This window comes from Dipodomys merriami, unplaced genomic scaffold (assembly GCF_024711535.1).
Source record: "Dipodomys merriami isolate MVZ:Mamm:240054 unplaced genomic scaffold, mDipMer1.0.p SCAF_28, whole genome shotgun sequence".
In the NCBI taxonomy this organism is placed as follows: domain Eukaryota; kingdom Metazoa; phylum Chordata; class Mammalia; order Rodentia; family Heteromyidae; genus Dipodomys; species Dipodomys merriami.
The window spans coordinates 4,125,518-4,151,702 of NW_027204270.1; the positions used below are offsets into that span (position 1 = coordinate 4,125,518).

At 42.9% G+C, this 26,185-nt stretch overlaps 1 protein-coding gene across 14 annotated transcripts in view; it reads left to right on the forward strand.

Moving 5' to 3' along the window:
* Camta1 (calmodulin binding transcription activator 1) overlaps window positions 1–26,185 on the forward strand; it is a 710,332-nt gene that overhangs the window by 64,958 nt on the left and 619,189 nt on the right. Inside the window, exon 4 of one of the 14 annotated variants that reach the window (XM_070037266.1) lies at window positions 6,499–6,793. The exons of the other annotated variants lie outside the window; for them this stretch is intronic. Within the exon in view, the coding sequence (XP_069893367.1) occupies window positions 6,499–6,507 (9 nt within the window). The 3' untranslated portion in view covers window positions 6,508–6,793. Of the gene's footprint in view, window positions 1–6,498; window positions 6,794–26,185 lie in introns of those variants that run through there. 14 annotated transcript variants of the gene reach the window in all.

Genomic DNA, 26,185 nt, shown 5'->3' on the forward strand with positions numbered 1-26,185 from the left:
ACAGGAGGTGTGTGTTCATCCTGTGCTACCGTCCAGGGCCCAGTTGTTCCTTCATTTGTTCTCTCACCAAACATGACTTAGGAGCACACCGCCATGTGGTGTGGGGTCAGGGAGCCTGGGAGCCTGCTGTGGCCTGCAGGAACCTTAAAGATGGACCCTTTCCTGCTCCGTGGTAGAGCAGGACAGATGGGGGCCGATGTAACTTCAATTTCAGCTCTGCCACTTTTAAGATTTACAGTCTGAAGTATAATCACATTTACCCATCCGCAGGGGAGACAGGAGTGTTTCCCTTGTAGGCTGTGGAAGGACTCAGGTTGAAGGACTGTAAGACAATCAGCACAGCTATCATAGTAATCACAGAGTTAATGTTCATTGCTTTTTAGGTTCTGAGCCCTGTGCAGTTTACATGAATAATTTTCATTAATTCTTGCCACAGCCCTGTGATTAGGAATGATTTTTTCATATCAGGGGTGGCAAACGTCTGGCCCCAGGGTCTTCTGAGGCCTGAGAAATCGATTGGCACATGACAGAACAGACCTGTATGCTTCTTGTCAGTGGTTCCTACATTGATAATTTTGTATGGCCCACGAATAATGTTACAAGTATCCAAATGGCCCTTGGCAGAGAAAGGATTCTCCACTCATTATAACTGAAGAAATTGAGGCTTAGTTGAAAATGCAGTATATGTCTTAGGTTGCAGAAGGAGCAAGATTTAGAGCTAGTGTTTGAGCCTGTTTATAAATTACCTGCTTATAAATCCCAAAAAGGACTTCTTAGGTCCTGTAGCCCCATTGCCGCTCAGTGTAGCCTTATCTGTTTGAGATGTGAGGCATGTCTAAGATTTTAAGTCTTGGGAGGGAGGACTGCCATCAGCTGTTACCGGCTTGAATGTGTTTAAATGTACATTTGTCCGGTTTGGGCATGTATGGCTGGCCGCCCCCAATACCAGTGTATCTGTGTGGGTCTTGGTGGGATTGGATCCACCTCAGTATTAATTCTAATGTGTGGATTGTAGACTTCGACAAGGCTCATCTCTAGGTCTGCCAAAAAAGCAGATTTCCTAGCCACTCTGATGGTGATCTCCTAGTGCAGTAGGACATGGAAAACAGTTTTCACTTGTGATTAGATAGGGCATTCTCATTGAGTCTAAAGTTTAAGAGTAAGTGAGTAGATGTTTTAGTGACCTAGACTTTTCCATAAGACATTAGTAGCAAAGTTGAATGCTTAATATCTGAGGTTATTGTTTACAAATAATTGATAGGAAAATAAAATTAACAATGAATGAATATGTTCCTTTGATGATACTGAGATTTAAACGCAGGGCCTTGACTTCCTTTCTTGGCTTGTGCTTTATCACTTGAGAGATGCCTCCAGGCTACCTTTTTGCTAGTTAATTGGAGATGGATTCTAGTTCTACTTTTCTGCCAGGACTGGCTTGTTTTCTTTCTTTCTTTCTTTCTTTCTTTTTTTTTTTTTTTGTGAATTCATAGTTTTCGCCAGTGGGGTTAGCCCTAAAAGGAGTAAGTCTTGGTATGACAAGGTTGGTTCCATTCTATAACTATGATAGGTCAATCTGGAGAAGTTACCTTCAGTATGTTTTGTTGATTAGCATATTATTTCCATAGGTTGGAACTGGCCCAAAGCTTACTGCAGAATAGTTACTTCTTAGAGAAACGTATCTTTGATTTTCTTGATTTAGAGAGTAGAGTCATTTCAGGTGTATGGCCAATATGGCAATAGTCAATGTCAGATATTTAGTATACCTGGTGTTTATGTGTTTTTCTGTATTTCTTTCATCTGTAAACAGGATTGTTTTATTATCATAGTAGGAAGACAGCAGACAATTTAGGGCAGTGGCTGCCATGGCTGTCGGTGTTGTAGGATGCAGGCTGAGGGCAGATCCTTGTCTTGATCTTCCACTTAGAGTACCACACTCACATAGCTTAATTGAGGGAACATTTGGCATATGCTAAATTGTGCATTCTTTTAATATATATATATATACATTTGTTTTTAATTGACACACAATAATTGTATATATGGGATACAGTACTATGTTTTAATACATGTAAACAGTGCATAAATGATTGGATCAAATCAGGGTTACCAAGTTCTATCTAGTACCTCTTTCTCAATAGACAACTGTAAGATAGCTGTGGTCATTCTACTGGTTACAGGCCATTGTTAGTTCTCTCCACCTCAAACCGCGCCCCCCCCCCCCCCCCACCCGCAGTCACACTGCACTTGTGCACCTGCTAACTGTCCTCTCCATAGTCTTCCCAGATCTTGGTCACCACCATTCTACTGTCCACTTCTGTGAAATCAACTTTCTGCTTCCACCTCGGAGGGGAGGACATGTGGTGTTTGTCTTTATTAAAGTTGTAGTTTTGGATGTGTTTCCTAATTGTACATAGACGTCTCTTAGCTGTCCACACACTATGGTAATGAGCATGTGCTGCGTCCCTCTGAACTGTCTCCTCCCACCCTGTGATCCTTTGGGGATATCTTTGAAGCTAGTTGGGGGAATGTTACATTGTGGAGGTATTTGACTTAGAGTTTCAGCTTTTTTGTTTTCTTTTCTCTTTGTTCTCCTTTCCCTTTCCCTCCCTTCCTTTCTCCTTTTCACTCCTAGACAGGGTCTCACTTTGTAGGTCAGGCTGGCCTGGAACTTGAGATTTTTCTATCTCAGCCTCCTGAGTCTGGGATTATAGATGTGCGACACATGGCCTTTCTTTCTTTTTTTTTAAGGAATATAGTAGAAATTATATTGCTGTATATTTATAGAAGTGTTGAGAAATTGACATATCTTCAGCCATCTTTGAAGCATCAACAGGAAATGTGTTTTCTGAAAGTTGGAAAACTGGTAGAGATGATAAATGGGAGATGCCTCCTACTGGGTCAAATAGGGGTGGAAACTAATGCCTTTCTCTCCTTTGGCTTTCCAGTGGACAATCTTCTGCCTTGCTGGAAAACCAATATAAACCCTAACATGAAATGTTAATAGAAATAAAATACCTACTTAGCTGAAAGACATTCACTCAAGTGCACCTTACGTTTTATAGAATGCTATGCTGGTGATTTATTTATATAGATTAAAAGTAAATAAAATTTGGTTCCATGACATATCAACTTTGGACTGAGTATTTCATGGCTTAATATACTTGTTGAGCTTCATTGCTGCTGTAGAAAGTGTTATATGATATTGTTGAGTTAGTAGCTATTTGGAAAGAATTAGTAAATGTCTAGAACTCTATTTTAATGGGTTTCTTTAGCTGTCTCCTAGTGGATCCGACTCTGAATTTTCTTGACTCTTCCTTTTTCATCACTTCTCAGTTCTTCCACGTATTTTGTTATACTTGAGATAAAAATGCAAAATTTTGGTTATGATTTAACCTTCTTAGAAATGATATTCTTTGTTCTGTATTTGTTTGAGAGGTGAACTGATTTCTTGTGCTTTGCATGTAGATACTGCTTCTCAGCAGAAGAACAAGAGAAAAGTTTGGCAGTAGAGAGTATAGACTGAATTTATTGGGAAAAATACCCTAGTACAGTGTTGTCCAGCTAGCTAGAGCTTACCGTAAGAATTCCCTGAAGAATCTTCTCTGCCGGAATGTGGGCGAACTTGGTAGTCCATGATTGCACTTGGTTCCTTGCTTCTTTCAGGCACCTAGCCTTGTGAAGGTCACGGATGGAGCTGCTTCAGATTTTGATCAAGGATAGCATGTTGCTATAGTTATACCATAAGGCTTTGGGGGCTGATTAGGAGTTCTGAGCATTTTCTGTCTAATTCAGTTACTAGTTACAGAAAGAGACAAGTTTTAATTTTTATAGTGTACTAGTACCCCTCAGTATGAAAATACTTGGCATTTTCACCACCTAGGGGTTTGCTGTAGACTTAATGATGACCATTCACTCATAGTCATTACTTAACAGTGGCCTTACTGAAGAAAGGAGAAAGGAAAAGGAGTATTTGGAGCCTGGGGATAGGGCTAGAAGGCATTGGTTGACTCCCAAGTAAGGATGAAGGCTCCTTGAGGGAGTAGGGAAAGGTAGCCAGGCCTAATAACCTTTAAGGATCCAAAGTGTGATACTTTCCATGTTAAATAGACAGGCCCCAAACAGGACTGACAAGGAGAGCATTGTCTATGTGGGAAAACGTGCTTGGATTCCACTTCCCTGCCTTGAGCGAATGGATTTGGACTGGAGAATCTTCATGGTTATTTGTAGTTTTGCCCTTGATGGCTTTCAGCTTTTCCTGTGTGGTCCAGGATTCTTGACTGTGAGGACCATAGCTGACTCCTTTCCCCTCCCCAACATTAGCTAAAATCCTTGATTGATTTTTTTTTTTCATCACCTAAAAATGTTTCCATTGATGACACAATTTCATTCAGAGCCGGTTTGTCAGACCTGCCAAGTATTCAGGTGGGGAGACCGACTTCATTCCCATTGAGCATGTTGAAGTTGTGTCGGTTGTATTTGTAGATTGCATTATGTTTTGGTAAACTGTCTCTGAAACCTCTGGCAGGGATTAAAACATTGGAAGAATATTTGGGGTGACTTGTGAGGTTTTAGAATGAATTAGAGGACATTTAAAAAGCATCTAGGATGATTTCATCTTATTCTCAGGTAGAGATTAGCTAATAAATACTGTTTTGGTAACAAATGTGATACATAGAGGTATTTGATCTGAATAGATTTGCTTCTTTTTTTTTTTAATACAAAGTATTTTTAGGAAAATAGAATTTGACTAACATTATACTGCTGGCTCCTTGCCTTTTGTTACATGCATACTGAAATGGTCCAAGTAATGATGCCACTAAGACAACGTATACATTGTTTTGATGGGGTATTGATTCCTTTTGTAGTATTCAGAATTGCTCCCGTGCCTCCCAGCAACAGTACATATGTGACAGACTCCATGTGAGATGAGCATTCTAAAAAATGGAATGCTAGTTTACTTTTCAGTAGCTGTACAACTTAAGGGGGAAAATCATGTTTTTAGCAATGTGGCCTTAAGGCGCTAACATACTTAACATCCAGTGCATGGAGTTACTTTAACAAAGCCTAATCCAAAGGAGCAAAACTGGCATTTATAGAGCTTATTTATTGATTGCCATAAGCACCTAGAAAGAATATCCTGTTTCTTTTAATAAAATCCATTTGGGGGCTGGGAATGTGGCTCAGTGGTAGAGTGCTTGCCTAACATGCATAAAGCCCCGGGTTCGATTCCTCAATACCACAGACACAGAAAAGGCCAGAAGTAGTGCTGTGGCTCAAGTGGTAAGAGTGCTAGCCTTGAGGAAAAGAAGCTCAGGGGCAGTGCCTAGGCCTGGACTGGCAAAAAAAAAAAAAAAATGCATTTGGATAGTTGTCTACATTTTAATGTGTAAATATCTGAGGAATTTGATTTTAACAAGGGTGAACTTGAGTGGGAGAATGGAAGAAGTGGGAAGCTGGAGTTGGAAAAGAGGAGTGGCCACATTTCTTCTCTTGCTATTTATATTTCTACCTATCACCTATGCTAGCCCATTGTGGCCACTGCGTTTAGAATCTGCTGTCCAGTACACATGCGGGATTGTATACTAGAATCAGGAATGTGGTTTGCTTAAGCTTAGTTTTTAGAACAGAATGATTGTCCTATGATGCTGATTATTTACTAGTGAAATGAACATTGAAATGAGTACTTAATAACTCTTATTGTGCTCACTAACACCGTGAGGTTGAATAAGTTTTTTGTGATTTAGGTGACAGCTTTATTTTTCAAAAGAAACCCTTACCTCTTTTTATCCTTTTTAAAAGTATAAGTTCGTTTATTACTGGGGACAATGAGTAAATAATAACATTCGTTGAAGTGAAGCTTGATAATTCTTTCTTCTTTGTAGGGATTCCTCTTGTCAGGCTTCCAGTAGCTGCATAATTCCAGTAGAACTACCAAGTTACTTTGCTTAAAATGTCTTTTTTTTCCCCTGTGCAGTGAAAGTTGAATGTAAGAACAGATCTTAATAGATATAGTTACACAGTTTATTTTATCATGTATCACTTTATTGCTGTCTTCTAGAACATTGTTATACTAAATGTTCCAATAATGGAAATTTTATGCAGCAACTTCAAATGAAAGAAATTTGCAAAAACTCAATTTTGGAACTCATTCCTTGAGGAGAAGGAAAAAAAAAAACTCACCATGCTGTGACCAAATTAGATTTCTGATATGTTGGCAACTTATCAAACACTGTCATTTCCAGACAACAAGGTTGGGTTCCAATGGAAATATCAGTACTTCCCATCTACTTTCAATTGGAGATATTTGGGGTTTTAATATGATTGAATAGCTAAATGTTTGTAAACATTTTTGTTGGTAACAGGTAATTAAAATTTGGTTGTGTACCTAAATAAAAATGGCTCTACACGGAATCAGTCAGTGGAGTCTTCTTTTCAAGAGCTTGATTTGAAATTCTTGGAGATATTAGTTGTACTTACTGGAGCTCCTTTGTTTTGCAGAGATCATGATGCAGCCGTCCTTTTGGATTTCTTTTTAATAATGTGTGACCCTTCACCTTTGATCCCCTGACCTGCATTACCTTGGTAACCATTTCATTTTTTAATTTAATTTCATTTTTAATTTTGGTGTACAAGCTGTAACATTTCATCTCTCAAAGTATAGCACGCTGATTTCTTCAAATAGAGATACCCCTTTGAGGGATAAATTTGCAAAATGCTGTCTTCATTTTCTGTATTGAAATTCATTTCGGTTTTTAAAAATAAAGTATAATCTGTGTTTTCATCCTTTTAAAAACTTGAGTTTAATTAGTGCATTTTCCCATACATGTTTTGCAAAAGGTATGAATTAATTCATGTTCACATATAATTCACACATATCCAGTATGTCTGCAATGGTCCTTCCACCCAAACACTGTCCTCACACTAGAACACACACATACATTCACACACACAAAGGTACACACACAGTCACTGTCAGTGCAGTAGTAACAACTTGAATTGCTACATCTGCATCCTCAAATTGCATATTCTTAATATTATTGGGAGAGAAAGCCTACAGTTTTAATTTTAATTTCATTTAAGGGCTAGAAGACTACAAAGTTGTCTCATAAAATTCACCTTTCCTCCTCTTTGATATTTTATTTCTTTGAGAAGGAAAAACAACAGTTTCAATGTAATCAAAATGTGTGTTTCTTTTTGCTAAATACATAGTTTGCTTTTATTTGGTTATTCTTTATCAAATAGTGCATTCTTATTATATTCATCTTTTCAGAAAGTTCTTCAAAACCAAAAATTAAACTTGAGTTAATTCTTTGAACTGCTAAAATGTTTCTAAGAAATCATGGTTCTCCCCCTCTAAAAAAAAATCATGTGAAATCTCTGCACATGGTCCAGTGAAGCACAGATTATCTTTTAAGTGTCTCATTATTTTATTCTCTAACATTTAATGCTGATGTTTTAATTGCACACAGCTGAAGCTGCTAAATGAGCACTGAAATGGATTTAAGTCCTCTCTGAGCTTTGTTGATACCTATAAAAGTTTATATCATTCATTAGAACCACAAATTAAAATTAGTCATGGTGAGCTGTTCATTGGTGATTGGAACTCTTACAAACACTTCCAGCTTGTAGCTTATTTTGCCTGTTAAGTCTGCATACCTGGAAAGTCGCCTTTGGCCTGTTGGGTATCTTTTTTCACAGAACTACAAAATATCAGGGTTGAGAAATGCTAGTAGGTAAAATATCCTATAATTATAAAGCTCCTGTTTTCCTGTGATGATAAATGTGCTGACCGTTAGAGCAGCTTCCTTGCTGAACCTTGAGTTTTAGGGTGTTTTCTTTCTTTCTTTCTTTCTTTCTTTTTTTTTTTTTAAATTACATTACAACACAACCCACCGCAGTGCAGGAATGCTTTCCAGAGCCCCAAAGGCTTCTGGTTTTTCTTTTTCTTTTCTTTTTTTCCCTTCAGGTGTGTCCTTTATTTGTTCCTTTGATGCTGTGTCCTTCAAGCAACAAAGGAAAGGTGCCTGATTTGGAGTTCATAGCATCACAGGGCGGCTTATGGGCTGCTCTCCTCCTGTGAGGGATGAGCCAGCTGATTGTCCCCTGGGGAGTCACAAGCTCCCTGGTGACAGAGTCAGTTAGCTGGGCTCCCCAGAGCCAGATAATTTATTCATAAGTCTAATAGAAGCTGAAAAGACCTTAATAGATGCAGAAGAGAAATCTTTTTATTATGTTTTACTTTATGATTGTATCAATTAGATTTTTCTTGAAGTTTTCTGCTTAATACATTTTTTAAGGCAATCTATTTTTCTAAGAGAGCCCGTACACGGATACAGTGATTACTTATTTCCAATGAGCATTGGTTATTTGTTTAGCATTTAAGATTTTTATTGAGTTGAAAGCCACATGGATATTGTTATTTGTGATTCACAGAGAAAATTCTTCTCTGAGAGTTAGAACATCTGCTTTGGAATAACAAGATCATTGAGTAGACTATTGGAATCTTAAGGATAGTTATCCAAAGCTAAAATATTTGAGTGTAAGACTTAGAGGAGGCTTTAATTTTAGTGTGAACACAGTGAATTAGTGTTTAGCTGACCCATCCCGGAGTTTGTAAAATGTCTGATGCTGCTTCTCTTTTATCCTGTGTGCAAGCAGCGACTGTATATTTCCTACTTGCCTTTTAAAGTTGTTGGAATATAGTGGGAACTCAGAGGAAGGTACTTTTGAAACTGAACCTCACTCAGTTGTGAATCCCGTGATGAAGGGCCAGGCCTGTGTGGCTCTAATCCCACCTCAGCCTCTGGTAAATGGCCTAACTACAGCCCATTGCCCAACCTTTCTGTGCCTGAGTTTCCTCCTCTTTCTATTGAGAGCAGTAATAATAGCACCCACTCCAAAAGATCACATTGATGACCTGTGAAGGGCCACAGGGCATGCTGACATGCAGCGGTGCCAAACCTGAACGCCATTGTGTGGAAAATGCTCCTTACACAGGGTGACACTTTAGCCCTGCCCCACCCCCAGTGTCCCAACTTTTAATTTAGAGACCTGTGGATGCTTAGAGAACTACATAGCTTATGGCAATTTAGTACCTGTAAAATAAATTCAAGTTTGGGTAGGTAAAGGCTTCTTAACCTTTTTGGAGGAAAAGTGAAGAGCCACCTCACCCTTCCTTTTATTGATTCTTTTGTTTTAGCTATTTCGGCCTGTGGAGACAAAAAGAGATCTGAAAGAGAGCGAGGGGCGGGGGGGGGGGGGGATCATTTACCTGATTAGTTCTCTTTACTCTGGTAAGTTGTCTAGCTAGCTTTCAAGGAATGAGAGCATTTTACTCAGCGGTGTGAAACCGAGTGTCCTCACATAGAGTAGGACTTCACTGCTGTCCCATGTTCTGAATGTGTCCCATGTTCTGCCCAGTGCTTTCATACTCGGTAATCATCCCTTTTGTTCAGGAGGGGGGGGGGTGTTCTAACCCAGTTTCACACACAAGAATGCTGATGCTCAGGTAGATTAACTACACTATCCCTGGCTTATATCCTCAGTATATTGCAAAACTAGCATTTTAATCCAGCTTCTGTTTAGCTCCTGACACTTACTGCCTTGAGTTTATCTGCAAGCCAGGCAGAACCACTCACATAAAGCAGTTCTGCCATTTTGCCTCAGCTGTGCGAACTTTTTTGACTCTCAGCCATCAGACCTTTTAACATAATAGCGCCCTAAATTAGTAAGGCCTCATAGAACCGTGGAGTGGCCCTGGCAGTCAGGCCACTGCCAGCATTGTCAGGAAGAGGGTGTTACATATGCAGCACTGGTGCACTCTTGAACAGTAGCTTCTTTGGTCTTGGCTGCATAGCTAGAGTCACTGGCACAGCTCTTTAAAAACTAGGAGCACTGATGCCACCTGTGACTGATCTTTTTCTTTAGCAGAGAACCAATAATTAACAGCTTCAGGAAGTAAACAAGAAAAGTAATGATTTGTACACATAGCTGTATGGCTTTAGAATATGGGGCAGAGCTATTAATCTTACAGTGGGCTACATTGTAGGCAAGGTGGATCTCTGTGGGCCAGGTTAGTTGTTGGCTCAGTGGTAGTCAGGACCTTGTTTAGGCGGAGCCTCTGAATGAGAACTGCCCGTCAAGAAGGCCAGGCTTGAGGTTTGCTAGGAGTTCAGGAACCAAGGGGGTTGGCTTTTTTCACTTTCTTTTTCACCTTTGTTCTTTCTCTGCTTTTATGCATTGATTTTCCCCTTCCCTTCTGTTCTCCTCCTCCAGAGTTCTCTGTTCTCCCCCCTTTTCTTTATTCCACCCACCGAATGTTTGCAGTGTTTCTGTTGTCAGAGTGTAAAGTACTTGAAATCCTCCAGGTGCATAGCCTGTGGGTTCAAATGGCTCTGTGTGTCTGTGTGTGTCTGTGTGTGTGTCTGTGTGCGTGCATACACCATGCTGGCGCAGGGCCTTAAACTCAGGGCCTTGTGCTCTTCTTTAGCGTTTCCCTCATAGTGCTCTACCACTCAAGTCACACTTTCATTTCCATTTTTTGCTGGTTAATTGTAGACAAAAATCTCTTTGATTTGTCTGCCAGGGATGGCTTTGGACTGCCACCCTCAGATCTTAGCCTCTTGAGTAGCTAGAATTAAGCCATGAGCCACTGGTGCCTTGCTCAAATGGACTTACATAATTTGTCTTACTGTTTTTCAGAGAAGTGAGCAGCACTACCCTTGATTAGCCTAAGACATTAGTTATTACTTGATCATCTGTCCTAACTTTGTTTATCTTGATAATTTAGACAAATGGGCTTCAGTCACTAGTAGTAAAGATGAGGCCCTACAAGAGTCTTGGAATGTTCTAGCTGCTTATGACAGATTTCTGCATATATGCAGCATAGTTTTTTTTTTTTTTTTTGGATCCGGTCATGGGGCCTGAACTCTGGGCCTGGGCGCTGTCCCTCAGCTCTTCAGCTCAAGGCTAGCGCTTTACCACTTGAGCCACAGCGCCACTTCCGGCTTTTTTCTTTTTGCTTATGTGGTGCTGAGGAATCGAACCCAGGGCCTTGAGCATGCAAGGCAAGCGCTCTACCACTGGGCCACGTTCTCAGCCCGCAGCATAGTTTTTGAATGAGAAGGTCCACCATCATTTGGCTCAGACCCTCATTTTTTGCGATGACCGATCTCTCCGGAGAAGGAGCGTTGGTTCAACAGCAGCTGATGTTGCCTTTGCTGTGGCTGCATGGGTTGTGTTAGAGCAGAGAAGAGTAAATCCGGTGGCTCAGGGCTGCGGTGGATCCCGTGCCTCCAGAACTGTGGCAGAGTCATCCTGCTTCCCCCTTCCACAGGAGCGAGGGTGGAAGGGTAGGTTGAGCCGAGGTTGGTAGAGGTCTTCCCAGGGTGGAGTCAGGAAGCTCTGGGTGGCGCCCTACACGCCAGCAGATTGGCCTAAGTGGCAGCCAGCTGCTGCAGGACTCACTCAGAACTGCCTCCAGCCCTCCTGAGGCTTGTAGAAAGACTGAGAAACAAGTGTGGAGTTTGACAGGATATCTTTTGTCATTCCTTAGTGAGACCTGCCCTAGCCAGAAAGGGAACTAACAAAGGACAGAGTGTCAAAATGGCTGCCAAGCAGGAAGCCACAGGAAGCAGCTCGTCTGTTCTGGTTGTGTTTGCTTTCCCTGGGGAAGTGAGGTTTCTTACTGTGTTGCTGGGTGACATACCTCAGAATCATAGGATTTAGACTAGATTTTCTGTTTTTCACACAGGTGGCTCAGGAACATCACACATACCCAGTACAAAGCTGTGATTATTTGGGTTTGACTGTCCAGTCCTTTGTCTGTCTTCATTCAGTGCTGATTCTTATATTTGTGTGTGTGTGTGTGTGTGTGTGTGCGTGTGTGTGTGTGTGTGTGTGTGTGTGTGTGTGTGTTTGTGTGTTTGCTTAAAGGCCAGCTCTCTACCACTTGAGCTACAGGTCTACTTCCAGTTTGGTGGTTAACTGGAGATAATCTCATAGACTTTTCTGTACAAGCTGACTTTGAACCTCAATTTTCACATCTCAGCTTGTTGAGTAGCTAGTATTATAGGTGGGAGCCACTGGCACCTGGCACTTTCCCCCCCCCTGTCTCTGTCTCTCTCTGTCTCTCTGTCTCTGTCTCTGTCTCTCTGTCTCTGTCTCTCTGTCTCTCTCTGTCTCTGTCTCTGTCTCTGTCTCTCTCTGTCTCTGTCTCTGTCTCTGTCTCTCTCTGTCTCTGTCTCTGTCTCTCTGTCTCTCTGTCTCTCTGTCTCTCTGTCTCTCTCTCTCTCTCTGTCTCTCTCTCTCTCTCTCTCTCTCTCTCTCTCTCTCTCTCTCTCTCTCTCTCGCTCGTCAGTTGTGGGGCTTGAGCTTCAGGCCTGTCTGTGAGTTAATTGCAGATAAGAATTTCACTGACTTTCCTGCCCAGGCTGACTTTGAACCGAGATTCACAGGTCTCATCCTCCTGAGTAAGCTAAACTTACAGGCATGAACCATCAGTGTCCAGCCTTTTTCTTTCTTAAACTGTCATTTTTTCCAAAGGAGAAACTAAATGGTGTGATGAGAATTGGTAGAGAAGAAGGTTAAGAGTCTTGGCTAAAGTCTGACACTAGGTCTCCCTTTCCGACCTTAGTTCACCTGATGCATGTGCATAGTAGATACTGAGCAAGTGGAAACTCTTCATTTCTCATTAGCACAGGTAATTAAGGACTGGAGCTGATAGACTGCACGTATCTGTGCAGATATATCTGTAATTAAAGTTTTAATTAAAGAAACACCAGACCAGCAGATGGTTCTTATCCTTGCATCCTATAAACCAAACAGCCGTGACTTTTTGATCTTGCAAACAAGCAGAGCCAAGAGTCTCAGGTTTCATGATGGTACCAAAGGGGAGAGGCAGTCTTATTAACTAGCCATAATCTAATTTTGGTAGCACTCTGTGTGATGACAGATCTGGAGATAATCACTGCAGTGTGATAGAGAAAGACAATACATCAAAGTTATGTCCCCACCAAAACCTGAGCCTCAAGTCAAGGGCATTGCCACAGCCCGGCTGGTAGATCACAAGGCATGTGGTTTTGTGCTAGATCACAAAAGCTGACAAAGTGTTATTTAGGATCATCAGCTAAATACAGTATTAAATTGGAGCACCATCCTGAGTCTTCAGGCTTTGCCACTGGATAGCAGTGCAGAATTGAGATGTCACGTATGCCAGCCTGCCTCCCGCTGGTCCTCTGCTATGTCGCATTGACCTTAATGGTCAATCAAGTACAGAATTTTTTTTTTTAAGTTGTAGCAAGGATTTATTTTAGTGTAATGGTTTAAGTAGGAGAAATAGAAAAAGAGCAACATTTCCTGCTCCCCGTTCAGGAAGTGAGAGCAAAAGAAGTCCTCAGGTGCAGAAAACAAACAAAAACCCACTGAGGCCCTTCCAGTGAGCTTCGAGCATTGATTCTCGTCACATCTGCCTCAGAGGGAAGCCAGCGCAGGGCGGTGAAGCAGGCAGGCTGTGAATGCCGCAGCTCACCTGCATCTCCAGGAGGCAGCGGTCCCACCTCCCCAGGCTCTTACCCTGCCTCCTCATCTGTTCCTTAGCCAGACAGCGGGTTTTCAAACACTCAGTGCAGGAAGGCAGTTCCACGATGGGATTTTATGCTGGCTGACCTAGGTGTGTCTCTACTGCTGACATCTCCGTTTGTTTTTTTGTTTGATAGTACCAGTACTGAAGATGTTCATTTCATATTTCACAGTGAAATATTTTAGTTGAGGTTCAAAGCATAGTTTGTACTTTGCTGAACAGTGAGTATCTTCATTGTTCCCCGTGTTGCTTTAAAAAAGGAAGCTGAGCTTTCACTTGGAAGAGTCCATGTTACACTGGAAAGTATATAAGTACCTTCATTTTATAGACCTGTCATAAAATAGTAGAGCCAAAAGTTTTATAAAGCAAGACCCAGTCATCCTAAAAGAAGTAAGTGCATATAGGTAGGTGTGAGGAGACATGCCCCGCACGGGACCGGTGGTGGGCTTTGAGCCAAGCCTGTGTTTCATGGGTAGATGGGAGTGTGGTCCCTTCGTTTGGCCTGAGGAAGGCTTAGATTATTTGTTGAGATGTTCTTTAGGTTTTGTTTGTTTTGTTTTTTCCATCCTGGTTCTAGGGCATTGAACACAAGGCCTGGGTATTTTCCCTGAGCTTTTGGCTCAAGGCTAGTGTTCTACCACTTTGAGCTACAGTTCTACTTCTGGCTATTTTGGTGGTTAATTGGAGAAAAGAGTCTCATAGACATTCCTGTCTGGGTTGGCTTTGAGCTTTGATCCTTAGATCTGAGCCTCCTGAGTAGCTAGGGATTGTAGATGTGAGCCATCAGCACCTGGCAATATTCCTTAGTTTTAGAAGTCAGGTAACCTGCTTTGAATAAATAGTCTTTAGTGCTTATAACCAGAAAACAACATAAGGTTTATTCAGAGTTGTTCTACTACGTACTAATTGACATTTCACATGTGGAAATTTGAACCTGACTGAAATTATTTCCTTTCTAATTTGGTTCAAGACTTTACCATGTAACCTTTGAATACACGAATAGTTTTAGGATATAGGAGTTTCTTCTTTATGCAGTTGAATAATTGCTGCACGTGATGGCTATTTCTGCCTTCAAGGCAGGACATGGCTCTGTTTCTCCAGAGAGGAGAAAACCACTTGAAAGTACTTCTTTGTCTCTTGTGCTTTAGTTATTTTCAGATAAGAGGGTTTTCTTTTTGTTTTTGTTTTTGTCAAACCTACAGATAGCGCAGGGCCTTTGGCTCTTTCTGTCCCCTCTGCTTGGAATATTCTTTCCAGGTACCTATGTGGTTCACTATGCCAGGTTCTTCCCCTTTTCTGTCCAGTCTAGCCTAGGACCACAGCTGTTACAGTGATGGGAGGCAGTGGGTTGTGCTGTCCACGCTACAGTGTCTGAATTTCAGACAAAGCCCTATCCCCAGTATCTGAAATAAAGCAGCAAACCAAATAAAGCCATTTCTCCCAAAGACGTTACCTTCTGATGAGAGGAAAGGGACAGTAAACAAAAGCGAGTGCTTCTATGTGCTGCTTACGTCTACTAACTGGTGTGCTTCAGAGTAGTGAGAAGCAGACGCGGTTTCCCGTTGCTCCACAGATGAGGAGACAGAGGTGCAGACAAGTCAGCCTGCTCTGTGTCACGCAGTGAGCCAAGTGGTGCCACGTGATCGTTAGATCCAGATTTTATCTTCTCACACATTGTGCTTGCTTTGACTCTCTTTAAAAATTGTCTGATCTGCTCGTTTCTAAATAATAAATACTAATCTGGGGTACTGGGTGGGATGAAGAGCACTGTGGAGATGGATGTTTGTATGCTTGTGCTGTTTGACTTGATGTGACTTGAGTCTCCATAAGGTGAAGAGCCTGGCATAGTGAACCACATAGGTACCTGGAAAGAATATTCCAAGCAGAGGGGACAGCAAGAGCAAAGGCCCTGTGGTGTCTGTAGGTTTGGCAACAGTGAAAGAGAAGCCAGAAAGACAGGTGGGGCTGCCTAGATTGTAGAGTGGGGAGGTGCCAGGAACAGCGTCCTGAGGGTCCTTGCAGGACATGGAAAGGCTTTATTTGGCCTCACAGTGTAGCTTGGGCTGGCCTGGTATTAGTTGAGTAGTCCAGGCTGGTCTTGAACTCAGGGTCCACCTGCCCTAGCCTCCTGAGTGCTAGGGGATTACAGATGCGTGCGCCTGTGGTGATTTTACTGAGATTCTTGGAAGCCATCCAAGAATTTTTGAACAGGAAAAAGACATGATCACTTCGAATGTAGGGCAGGGTCTGCATACAGTAGCCTGCTGCTACTTGGCACAGCCAGCAACTAAGAATGCCGCTAAACTGCTAGCATACAAGAGGAGATAATATCTCATATCATAAAAATTATCTGAAATGCAAATTTCAGGGCTCGCTTCAGTCCCAGCTTTGTTGGAGCAGAGGCTCACTTGTTCATCCACGTGCTGTCTGAGGCTGCCTGAGCTTGAGCGCAGCTGTGTGGCTGAGACCCCACAACCTAACCTGGCCTCCGTGTAATTCGTGATCAGTGCTTCAGGCACAGTGCGGGAATGTAGCTGCGCCTTGGCCTGGGGGACAGAGCACAGGCTGAGGGCCTGGTGAGGAGACTGTTTCAAGAATCGATAGTGGTGTGTGGCCCAGGACAGTCAGAGGTGTTCAGATGCAGTTTCTTTATTCGTTACTTGTTTCAGAGTTTGAACTCAAGGCCTCATGTGTGCTTGACTGGCTCTCCACTGTTTGAACCAGGTCACCAGCCTTGCTTTTTGGTGGTTGTGTATGTGTATATGTATGTATGTGCCAGGACTAAGGCTAAAATTCAGAGCTCTGTGTTCTTGCTTTAATTTTTTATTCAAGGTTGGTGCTCTACCACTTGAGTCATACCTCCTTTTCCAGCTTTTTGCTGGCCAAAATTTTCTGCCTGGGTTGGTGTGGAGCCATGATCCTCTGATCTCAGCCTTCTGAGTAGCGTGAACACCAGTGCCCAGCTTGAATGGTTATTTTGGAGATGGTCTTTTGTGAAGTTTTCTTTTTCCTTTTCTTTCTTTCTTTCTTTCTTTCTTTCTTTCTTTTTTTTTTTTTTTGGGTCCGGGCCTGGGCGCTGTCCCTCAGCTCTTCAGCTCAAGGCTAGTGCTCTACCACTTGAGGCACAGCACCACTTCCGGCTTTTTTCTTTTTGCTTATGTGGTGCTGAGGAATCGAACCCAGGGCCTCACGCATGCAAGGCAAGGGCTCTACCACTGAGCCACCTTCCCAGCCCATTTTGTGAAGTTTTCTGCCCTGGCTGGTCGTGAATCCTAGGATTTCAGGTGTGAGCTGCTGGTGCCTGCTAGCAGAGCATGTTTTGAAGTAAGAGCTAACAGATGGTAGTTACATAAGAAGATTGAGGATTTGATGCTGGTATTGGGTACAAAGTAACTCAAAAGAATGTAACTCCCCATTTTTGGAATTGAGATGACTGAGGGGGCCGCAGGTTGGGAGGAAGGTTGAGAAGACCGACAAAGTTGTGCGTGAACGTACTGGTCTTTAAGATGCCAAATGGAGTTGGCTTGGCAGTGACGTGTCAGTGTTCCTCAGAGGCAAGGCCTAGCTGTGGGTAGACAGTGGAGTGTTTTCCATGCATATATGAGTACATGTGAACACAGAGACATGAGACTCTCTTAAGGGAGAAGAGAGAGAGGAGGAAGCAGAGGAGAGTGAGAAGGAGCAAGCGGGGCAGGCAGGGCATTGTGTTCTGGAAGCAGAGCACTGCGGCCTGTCAGGGGCTGCTGCAGGAGTGAGGGTTCACTGCAGATTATGGCCACTGGGAACCGGTAGGAGCTGTAGGGGTGAAGTGGACCGGTCCAAGTGCCGGGTGGGTAGTGGAAGTGGAAGGACAAAAAGCAGAGCCAGTGTGCTGGAGTTCCGTTTTCTGTAACTAAGCTCAGGCCAGGCAAGAACAAGATTAGGACTTTGCGGGTAGGTTCAGTGGAGAGGGAGCTGAGCCCCTGTAGAATAGTGAGCGTGGCAACGGACCACACAGTCCACACCACACAGCAGCAAAACAGGCAGGCAGAGATGAAGGGTGGGGGAGGCTGTGGCATCGGGGCTTGAACTCACTGTAGAGCTAGGGCAGGAGAGCCCAGTGGGAAATCAAGGGAGCCTCTGCTGAAGGAAAGAGAACGGTAGGAATTTTAGGGATACATTTGACTGTATTTTAATATATAAGATTCGCAGATGTGTAGTTAGTATGGCATGCTTGGGCTGTGTTGGTACAGTTTGGGAATTGGTGTATATTTTGCACTTCTGACACATCTTGCTTCAGACTAGGCACATTTCAGATTTCTAGAAGCTACGTGAAGCTCATGACCAACCACACCACATAAGACAGCACAGGGCTTGGAGGTGACTGTTTAAGTCATCTCCCATCTCTGTGGAAGTTGCTGGAAGGTGGGCTCGGGACAGAGAGGCCACTTGGGAGGCATGAGGGGTGGCCAGTTGCTTCTGTGGCTTCTGCTCCAAGCTGCTACCCATTTTGGAGCCAGCCTCAACATTTGTGAGACTGGGGCTGCTCTCGCCTCATACCACATCTGAGTACCGCTTCTTAGAACCATGAGTTTGGGGAAGGAGTCTTAGTCACAGTAGGATATGAGAAACACAGGCTTTCATGTTGACAGGGTCTTTCATAAATGGCAATTTCTGCTGACTTTTACTTTTATCCAGGCCTTTTATTGAGTCACTGGCGAGGTGTTGTCCATGTGTATAGCTCCTTACAGCAAACATCTTTATCCAGGAAAAATATCCTTTAAAGAGTCTTGTCTTTATTTTGACATATCTTTGGATGCTTGATCTTTATTTTGGCATTATCCTCAAATCCTCCAAGTTCTGTTAGCAATACTTAGCCCGGCAATCCTACGAGTGTTTGAATTGGTGCCAAAGAGACATTTCCGGGCCTCAGGGCACAATGCAGGCAGCAGCAAGCCAACCCTTTCAACAGAATGTAAGTGATCATTCAGTACCAGGCAGTTTAGCTGCGTCCCCCATGTGCACATGCATCCTATTTGTATGTGCATATGTATTGGCTCGAGAGCCACACTGAGTGAGTGTGATGTCAGAAGCCTCTTTTAGGTTAGAGAAAAGCAGAATAGTTTGAAGGAGTCGACAAGAACACCTCTTCAGCCCACTGGCTGTTCCTCCACTTCATACTGAGAATTAACACAAGCTCTTAGGTAAAGGTAAATGCATAACCCATTTCCATACCTTTAAAACAAGTTGACTTCAGGTTCCTTTTAGCTTGTTTCCAGCAGTGTTGAGGTAAACGAAAGATTAGCTGAGCCCAGGGACTGTGCCTGTGCACCCCGCTCCTCAGATGACTTTTACCTCAGAGCAGTGGTTTCATGAGTGGTCCATGGCTGTCGAGCCACGATCAGCAGACGCTGCTTCTCTCCTCAGCTGTGGTTTTCTCCTCGCACGGTTGTGTTTGCAGGAAAGTAAGTCCAGGAAACATGTAGCAGCAGCTTACTTGGTACATTAAGTATTCTTAAACTCCTTTAACTCTAGTTAAATATTTCCATCTGATGAAATATATGAATACCAAGAACTAGAACGTATAAGCAAGCAATGAAAAGAATATTAAGAGCCCCATCCCAATTCATTTTGAGGTTTTCCTCCCCATAAGTGTCTTGCTTACGAAGTTACCCTTTTATGAAAGGTGGACTGGGATGCATCTCAGCAGAAGAGCTAATTCACAATATCACCAGTAAATTATACCATTGTAGACGAGAACAGAAGGATTCACTTTTCTGAAAAAAGCATTGTTGGAGTAAATCATGCAATTAGCATGCACAAAATTATAGTTTCTTTGAAAATGGAGGCCTGTTTTTCCAGAAGACTAGAAAGTTCAGAGTTTTAATTTTTTTTCGTTTTTTAAAATTTAGACCTTGACTATTAAAATAGAACCTGTAGACATGTAAAATACAACTTTTGTGTGTGATGAACTTATTGGCTGAACTTAACAATGCTTCCTTACTTAAGTTTCTGCAGAACATAATAGGCGACTCGGCAGGAGGTGCATAAACATGTCCCGGAGACCCGGCCCCTGCCTGGCTATGTACGTGGTTTCGGCCTCTGTAAGCTCTGTGCTGGCTGCCTCCCAGGCTGCAAGGGTTTGGGGATGTGAGTCCACTTGCAGACACCGGCATTTTAGTAGAGACCTAATTTGACCTCTTAAAGTGTAGCCTCTCTGTTTCTCGCTGATCAAATTCCCATAGAACATTTGGAAACTTTAAGCTCTAACCAGCAGCCTGCATGACCACAGCCAAAGCAGTTGTGGTCTGGAGGACTCAGTACCTGCTCCTTCCTGACTTAGAGTGCAGCACTTCCACACGCCAGTCAGTCAGGCCCTTCTGTAGTGGATATCTGGACTTGATTCTGTAGTAAAGTCTTCATTCCAGAAACTCCCACTCTCTAGCATAGATGCAAAGGAAAGTAAAGAGAGCCAGGCTGCACAGCCATCCCCTGGCCCATTCCAGCATGTCCTCATCGGGTTGCCTCTCCCCTGTCCCTTCCCACCTCCCCACACCTATCCACTCCTGCTTGACCCAGCAGACTCCGAGTCAGGCCACTTCTCTTGCATCTTTTCTTGGCTGTCTTCAGCACAGCCTGTGCTTCAGTTCTTTCTTCCCTTGGCTGTGTCATCTCCTGCCTCTGTGGGAGCCCTGAACAGTGTACTGTCATGCTCTATTTGTTGTTGTCTTTAACCTACTACTTTGGGAGCTCTTAGGGGGCAGGTGTTGGGGCTCCTTCCTTCTGTCCCTAGAGCCCAGCTCAACCTCTGCCTTGGGTTGTGATGAATGAGTCAGGGTGAATGGGTGGGGGAAGTGCTGGTGGGCAATGTACCTCCAAGCCAAAGTAAACTTAACCACTGTGCTAGAGAAAAAGAAAAAATAAATACTGTTTTTGTTTATGCAGGTCTTAAAATTTTGGTAGCAGAGATCAGATGTGCAGAGAGCAATGGAAAAACAAGTCAGAAGCTGCTGTCTGATTCCAGTGATGGTCACATTTTATGTAAAAAATGCAATTTACACTTGATCGCCTTGAAATCATCCATTTATTGTTCTGGTATCCTACGTTACCAATTTAGTGGAATAACTTATAGGGAAATAGGTCACAAACAGAGTGATAACTTCCACTGTGAAATGCCCAGGGCAGCTTTCTTTTCACAGCATGACCTTTGGTGTTGTATTGTAGGCCTGTGAAGCTGCCTGGCCCTGAGTACTGGACACGTGCCTGGGCGGCAAGGGCCTTTTCACTCTCCTTGATCCCACAGAATTCCAGTTATGCTTGTAGCCTCCTAACTCGAAGATTGCCTTAGCTCAGTTCCAGATCCACAAATGAGTCTTTGCCTGCCTCCCTGTGTTCCAGTTGCTCAGTAGCTTCGTAAGCCCTTGAGTGACTCCCTTGACTCTGCCCTGCTGTCGTCCTTGAGAAAGACTGATGAGCGAGCCGACATCCGAGGCCTCGCGTCTGCACCCAGATGTTGGCAGTTTCAAGGCCACTGTGCACACCACCGGTCAAGATCTTACGTTAATTAGGAAATACCCACTTATTCTTGTGGCCTCCAGTATCTCTTTGAAGTGCTTTATTTTCCTCACCTGTGACACTGGCCTAGGAAGCACAGGGGGAAGTCCATCTTCTTAATGCTGTGCCTCCTAGATGGGCTCCAGAGGCATTGTGTTCTGTTATATCAATATGTACTTAGACGAGTTAATCTGAATTAGAGAGCTGATTGTACATAACGACTCCCCTGGGACTCTGTGTTAGGAAAAAAACAAAACAAAACAAAAACTGAAGTTGTTTGCTGAATATGCATAGTCAGTAAAAAAAGAATTCCTTTAAAATCGGTGTTAATTGAATCTGGACTTAGATCATCTTTGAACCTTTAATTTTTAATTTGATTCCTTAAAACAGTTTTGTGGCCTCTTAAATATATAACCTGCAGCCTACCAAGAGTGATACTGTAGTAGCGGCCTAAGGGCCTCTGTGCAGTAATACAGAGCAAGTCAGATGTGCAGGCATCTCTGTATTGGGGGGTGTTGTGGGGTCACATACACATGTGCATATATACACCTGTGTGTTTAAATATACTCAGATGTCTTCTCTCTCTCCCTCTGGAAATGGGGCACATTTTCTTCAGTTAAAACAGAAATAGAAGCGATGGTCTTGACCCATTTTACACCTGTTTATTTCAGGCTCTCAGCACACACTTGTTCATGGGCGCATCAAGAAGAGGGACCCACAGAGCTGAAGCCGTGAGGGCTGACACATTGGAATGAAGCTGACAGAACTCGTAGAGAGAGCTTTACCGTTTTGCCAGCTCCCTGTTTGGCTTCAAGACAGTTCCATTAGTGAATTCATTGTGCTCAAAACCCCAAGTTAACTTAGTAACAGAATGTTACTAAAAATGAAGTAGACTAAGTGACCTATTCTGGCTTCCTCCAGAGTGGCGGTGCAGGAACTCGGCTGCCTGATTCAGCCGTGGAGAGCAGGCCCCACCCACGTGCCTGTCCCAGAGCCTCGGTGACCGCTCTTTTTCACGCTACTGTTTACACTCCCCCCCCCCCCCCCCAGCCTGTGTGTGTCGATTACCATCTCCCTTGAGAATGGAAGCTCCACAGGAGCAGGCTCTCCATCTTGTCCCCTCTCTCAGCACACAGCACAGTGCGTGGCACCGTGGAGTCTCAATAAATGCTGTTGAATGAACTGGTGGGTCACTAGAGTCCTGTCCTTTCTCAGTCTTTAACTTGCTGTTTATGTACTCTAACCTGATTTTAGAATGAAAAAATGTTTGAGACCAAAAACATTCATTGTAATTGGAACAACTGACAGCCTAATTGGAGGTGGTACAAGAAGCCAGACTGGATGAGGACTGAGGAGTTGTGAATTACAAACTTTTTGTTGTGAGATGTCCATGACTCCCGAATCATAGGATATGTAGATGTCGAAGAAATGTGGGTCATATGAAGAAGTCTAGAAAGTCTAGGAAGAACCATCAAGAAACGAGAGGGAGAAAAGAGGCAAATACCTGGATGGGCTGCTTAATTATTAATACATTTTGGCACTAAGTAAACAAGGCAGTATTTTCTAGCTCTAGTGGGTGTCTCAGTGCTCCATAGGGACCCCAGGACGGTGACAGCACGTACCACATAAAGACCACACAGGTGGCCCTGATCCGGTGAGAGTACATGGCCTCGTAATAGCAGTGCAAGAAATGTGTGCTGTGACGCGGTTCTCGGGACATGTGCCTGCCATTCAGCCATGTGTGGCAGGAAGATGACACTAACGAACGTGCTTTTGTTCCAGATCACCTTCAAAGATGCCATAGTCACTCCATCTTTGTTCTTTGTACTGGCATAGGCCATAATACTAATATTGCTCTTGAAGGTTTAAAAAACAAAAACAACAAAAAAGAACCCAAGGAGAAGATGTTCTGTGATGCAGGTGGTTATCTCAAGGTGAGTTTATTTGTAGCACTAACTTGTGATGAGTTGTCTAAAGAACTAAAACTCTTCTTCCAGGTATAATATATTTTGTGTCAGATTTTGTTCATTTCAGTGTAGTAGATATTATACATAAGAAATCAACTGAAACCAGGACAAGGATCCAATTAAGCTTAGATTGTATTTCACATAGAGAAGTGGCCAATATTTCTGATCAAATCAATAAAGATGATGCAGTGCTTTTTAAATACTTGTAAATAAAGTGTGGAAACTAAAGTCCAGATTTTTATGTACCTCAAAACAACAACAACAAAACATTTTGTAGAGAAAATGCATTTGTCATTAGATTATGTTGCTGAATTAGTTTACATAATCTTTTTCTGCCATGGAAATGTAAGAAATATGATTTGGTGGTGGTTGTTGGTGGTGGTGGTGGTGTGTGTGTGTGAAGATACATTTGCAAAAATGGTTCAATAAGCAAAGCTCACAAATCTGTATTTAGTTTTGTGGCCAGATGAATCACCAGTGGAGGATACAAATGTATCAGAAAAATCCAGGATCACATTCAAGAATTGCCAGGTCAAGCTTTTTACTAAAGTTAGAGTAGATCCCCTTAAAGGGGATATTGCATTGAAGAAGTTAATATGCTTGGAACATCAGCCTAGCACATATGACCACATATAACCATTTGCTGTTTATTTTGAGAAGGACCCTAATAGGAAAGTGTAAGTGATGTCTTAATCATGCTTAATAAACAGCACTATAATTTTGTTACGGTGAATGTCCACTTGTAATTCAATGAAGAATAGCTGCTCAAAGCAAAGAAGAAGCCATATCAAAATCTTAATCGATGCTCTTGCTGTGCACATGTAAAAGATGCTGGGGTTGCTGGCAAGTGAACAGCTCTGTGACTACAGATGGAGGAGTAGTGAGCAGTTCATCACTCTTATTTTGAAATGTTATTTTCCTAAGTCAGAAGATTTGATTAGCTTATTGTTTTTGAATATTCTGCTGCTGTATGTTGTACGTTTTGTGGAGTTAAACTGTAATTTATATGACTAATGAATGTTAAAGGCACGGTCAAACTTGCATGCTTAGCGTTTCCTTGATTTGAAGTCAAGCTTTCATTCAATACTCTTAATACTCTGCAACTTAAGCTCTGTATGGTAAGCTTTTTTTTTTTAAGTTTTTTCTTTTTCTTTTTGTAGTGCTAGGGTTTGAACTCAGGTCCTACAGTTGTAGGAAAGCACTCTCCCATTTGAACCATGCCTCCAACTCTTTTAGATATGGTGTCCTTTTTTTTTTTTTTTTTTTTTGCCTAAGTGGGTGAACAGCTATCTACCTACCTAAGTTTGGGCCACAGGTGAAAGCCATCGTGCCTAACTCATTGAGATGGTGTCCTGTTAACTTGTTTCCCAGGCAAAAAACCTGTTGTCTTTGCACTATTATTCTGATCCCACACATTTGAGGTTATACATGTGAGCCCCCATACTCAACTCTTAAGCTTCTAAACAACTCCACGAATTAGTGCCCTCTGGTGGTGCACGCAGGACATCAGATAGAGAGGCCTTCACATACCTCTGCTAGGAGGAGCTGCTTTGTAATGGGCCCTGGTGTGTTCATTTTGGTGGGGTTGCAAAGCCACCTGGCAGCTAGCCTAATTCCCATCCACACTTATGTCTTTTCTTGTGTTTGGTGCTTGTCTGTTTCCTCTTCCCTGACACCACGGCTTCAGGGTTGACTGGAGATGGCCGCACTGCACTACCTCTTGAGCAGCTTAGCTTGTGGGTGGAACTCTGGGTGGGAGTTTTCAGGTGGCCCTTGCGTATGAAGTTGTGAACCCAACAGGAGCCAGAGCAGCCATTTTTAGGTGCATCTCTTATCTCTCCTTTCGCAGGAAACCATGTTTTTCTGGATTAAAGTAGAAAACACCCTCCTGGTGGCTCAGTGGTGCAGCTTGGAATGAGTTGGCCATTCTCTGGCCAGATTTGTTCACTCTTTGGGGGCTTTGGGATCAGACAGACCAGGAACTGAATCTTACCTCCATCTCTGAAAAACTTTGGGATCCTAGGCTGCTGTCTCTTTGTCTTTGAAGAGTTTCTTTAGTTGTGAAGTAGGGATGATGTCTAGCCTTTTTTGTTTTTTGTTGTTTTTTTGGGGTGGGGGGGTCTGGTCATGGGGCCTGAACTCTGGGCCTGGGTGCTGTTCCTCAGCTCTTCAGTTGAGCCACAACACCACTTCCGGCTTTTTTCTTTTTGCTTATGTGGTGCTGAGGAGTCGAACCCAGGGCCTCAGGCAAGCAAGGCAAGCGCTCTACCACTGAGCCACCTTCCCAGCCCCTGTCTAGCCCTTTTTGGAACGTCTGTGCAGAGAAGGCTGAGAGGGTGAGATGAGATGAGGTGGGGCTCATGCTTGAAATTCCTTCAATTAGGTAACTAGATCGGGAAGATGGCATTTGGGAGCCAGCTTAGGCAAGTGAGAACTGGTATTTAAAAAAAAAAAGCTGCACAGGAAGTTGAAATGAGAGGATTGTGGTCTAGGCTGGACTGAAGCAAAAGCAAGGCCATTTTTCAATAATAATGAAAGCAAAGGGGGCTATGGGCATGGCTCCAGCAGTAGAGTGCATGCCCAGCAAGCACAAGGCCCTGAGTTCCAACCCCAGTGCTACCAGATTCCTCCTGGACCCCTTAAAGCCATGTTTCATTCTTTTCCTTAAAGACAAGCCCTCTTAATAGATACTTAAGAGGAACAACTTTATTATAGAATAATTTCATATTTATAACGAATTTACAGAGGTAGCTTAAGAATTTCATATGCCCTTCACTTTGTTTCTCCTGCACATTTATACTGTTGAGTTTTTCTGATAACTTTCCCTAATTACTGTGCATTTGGGTCAATTTGATATAAGCACCTATTTAGCACTTGGCTGAGACTGAAATCTTTGCTTTGAGTCCCTGCATTCTGTTGAACATAAAGCATTTAATTCTAATATGTCCTGTTTTTACCTGGTTCCATTTCTGTGACCATTTGGTATTAGGAAAGCTTGCTGTGATTTTCCAGGATCTTCACACCTAAGTATTTTCCCTATTTGTGCAATTAATGAGCTGTGTGAGCTAAGGAAAGACAGGGTAGTCAGTTTGCATCAATTTCAGCG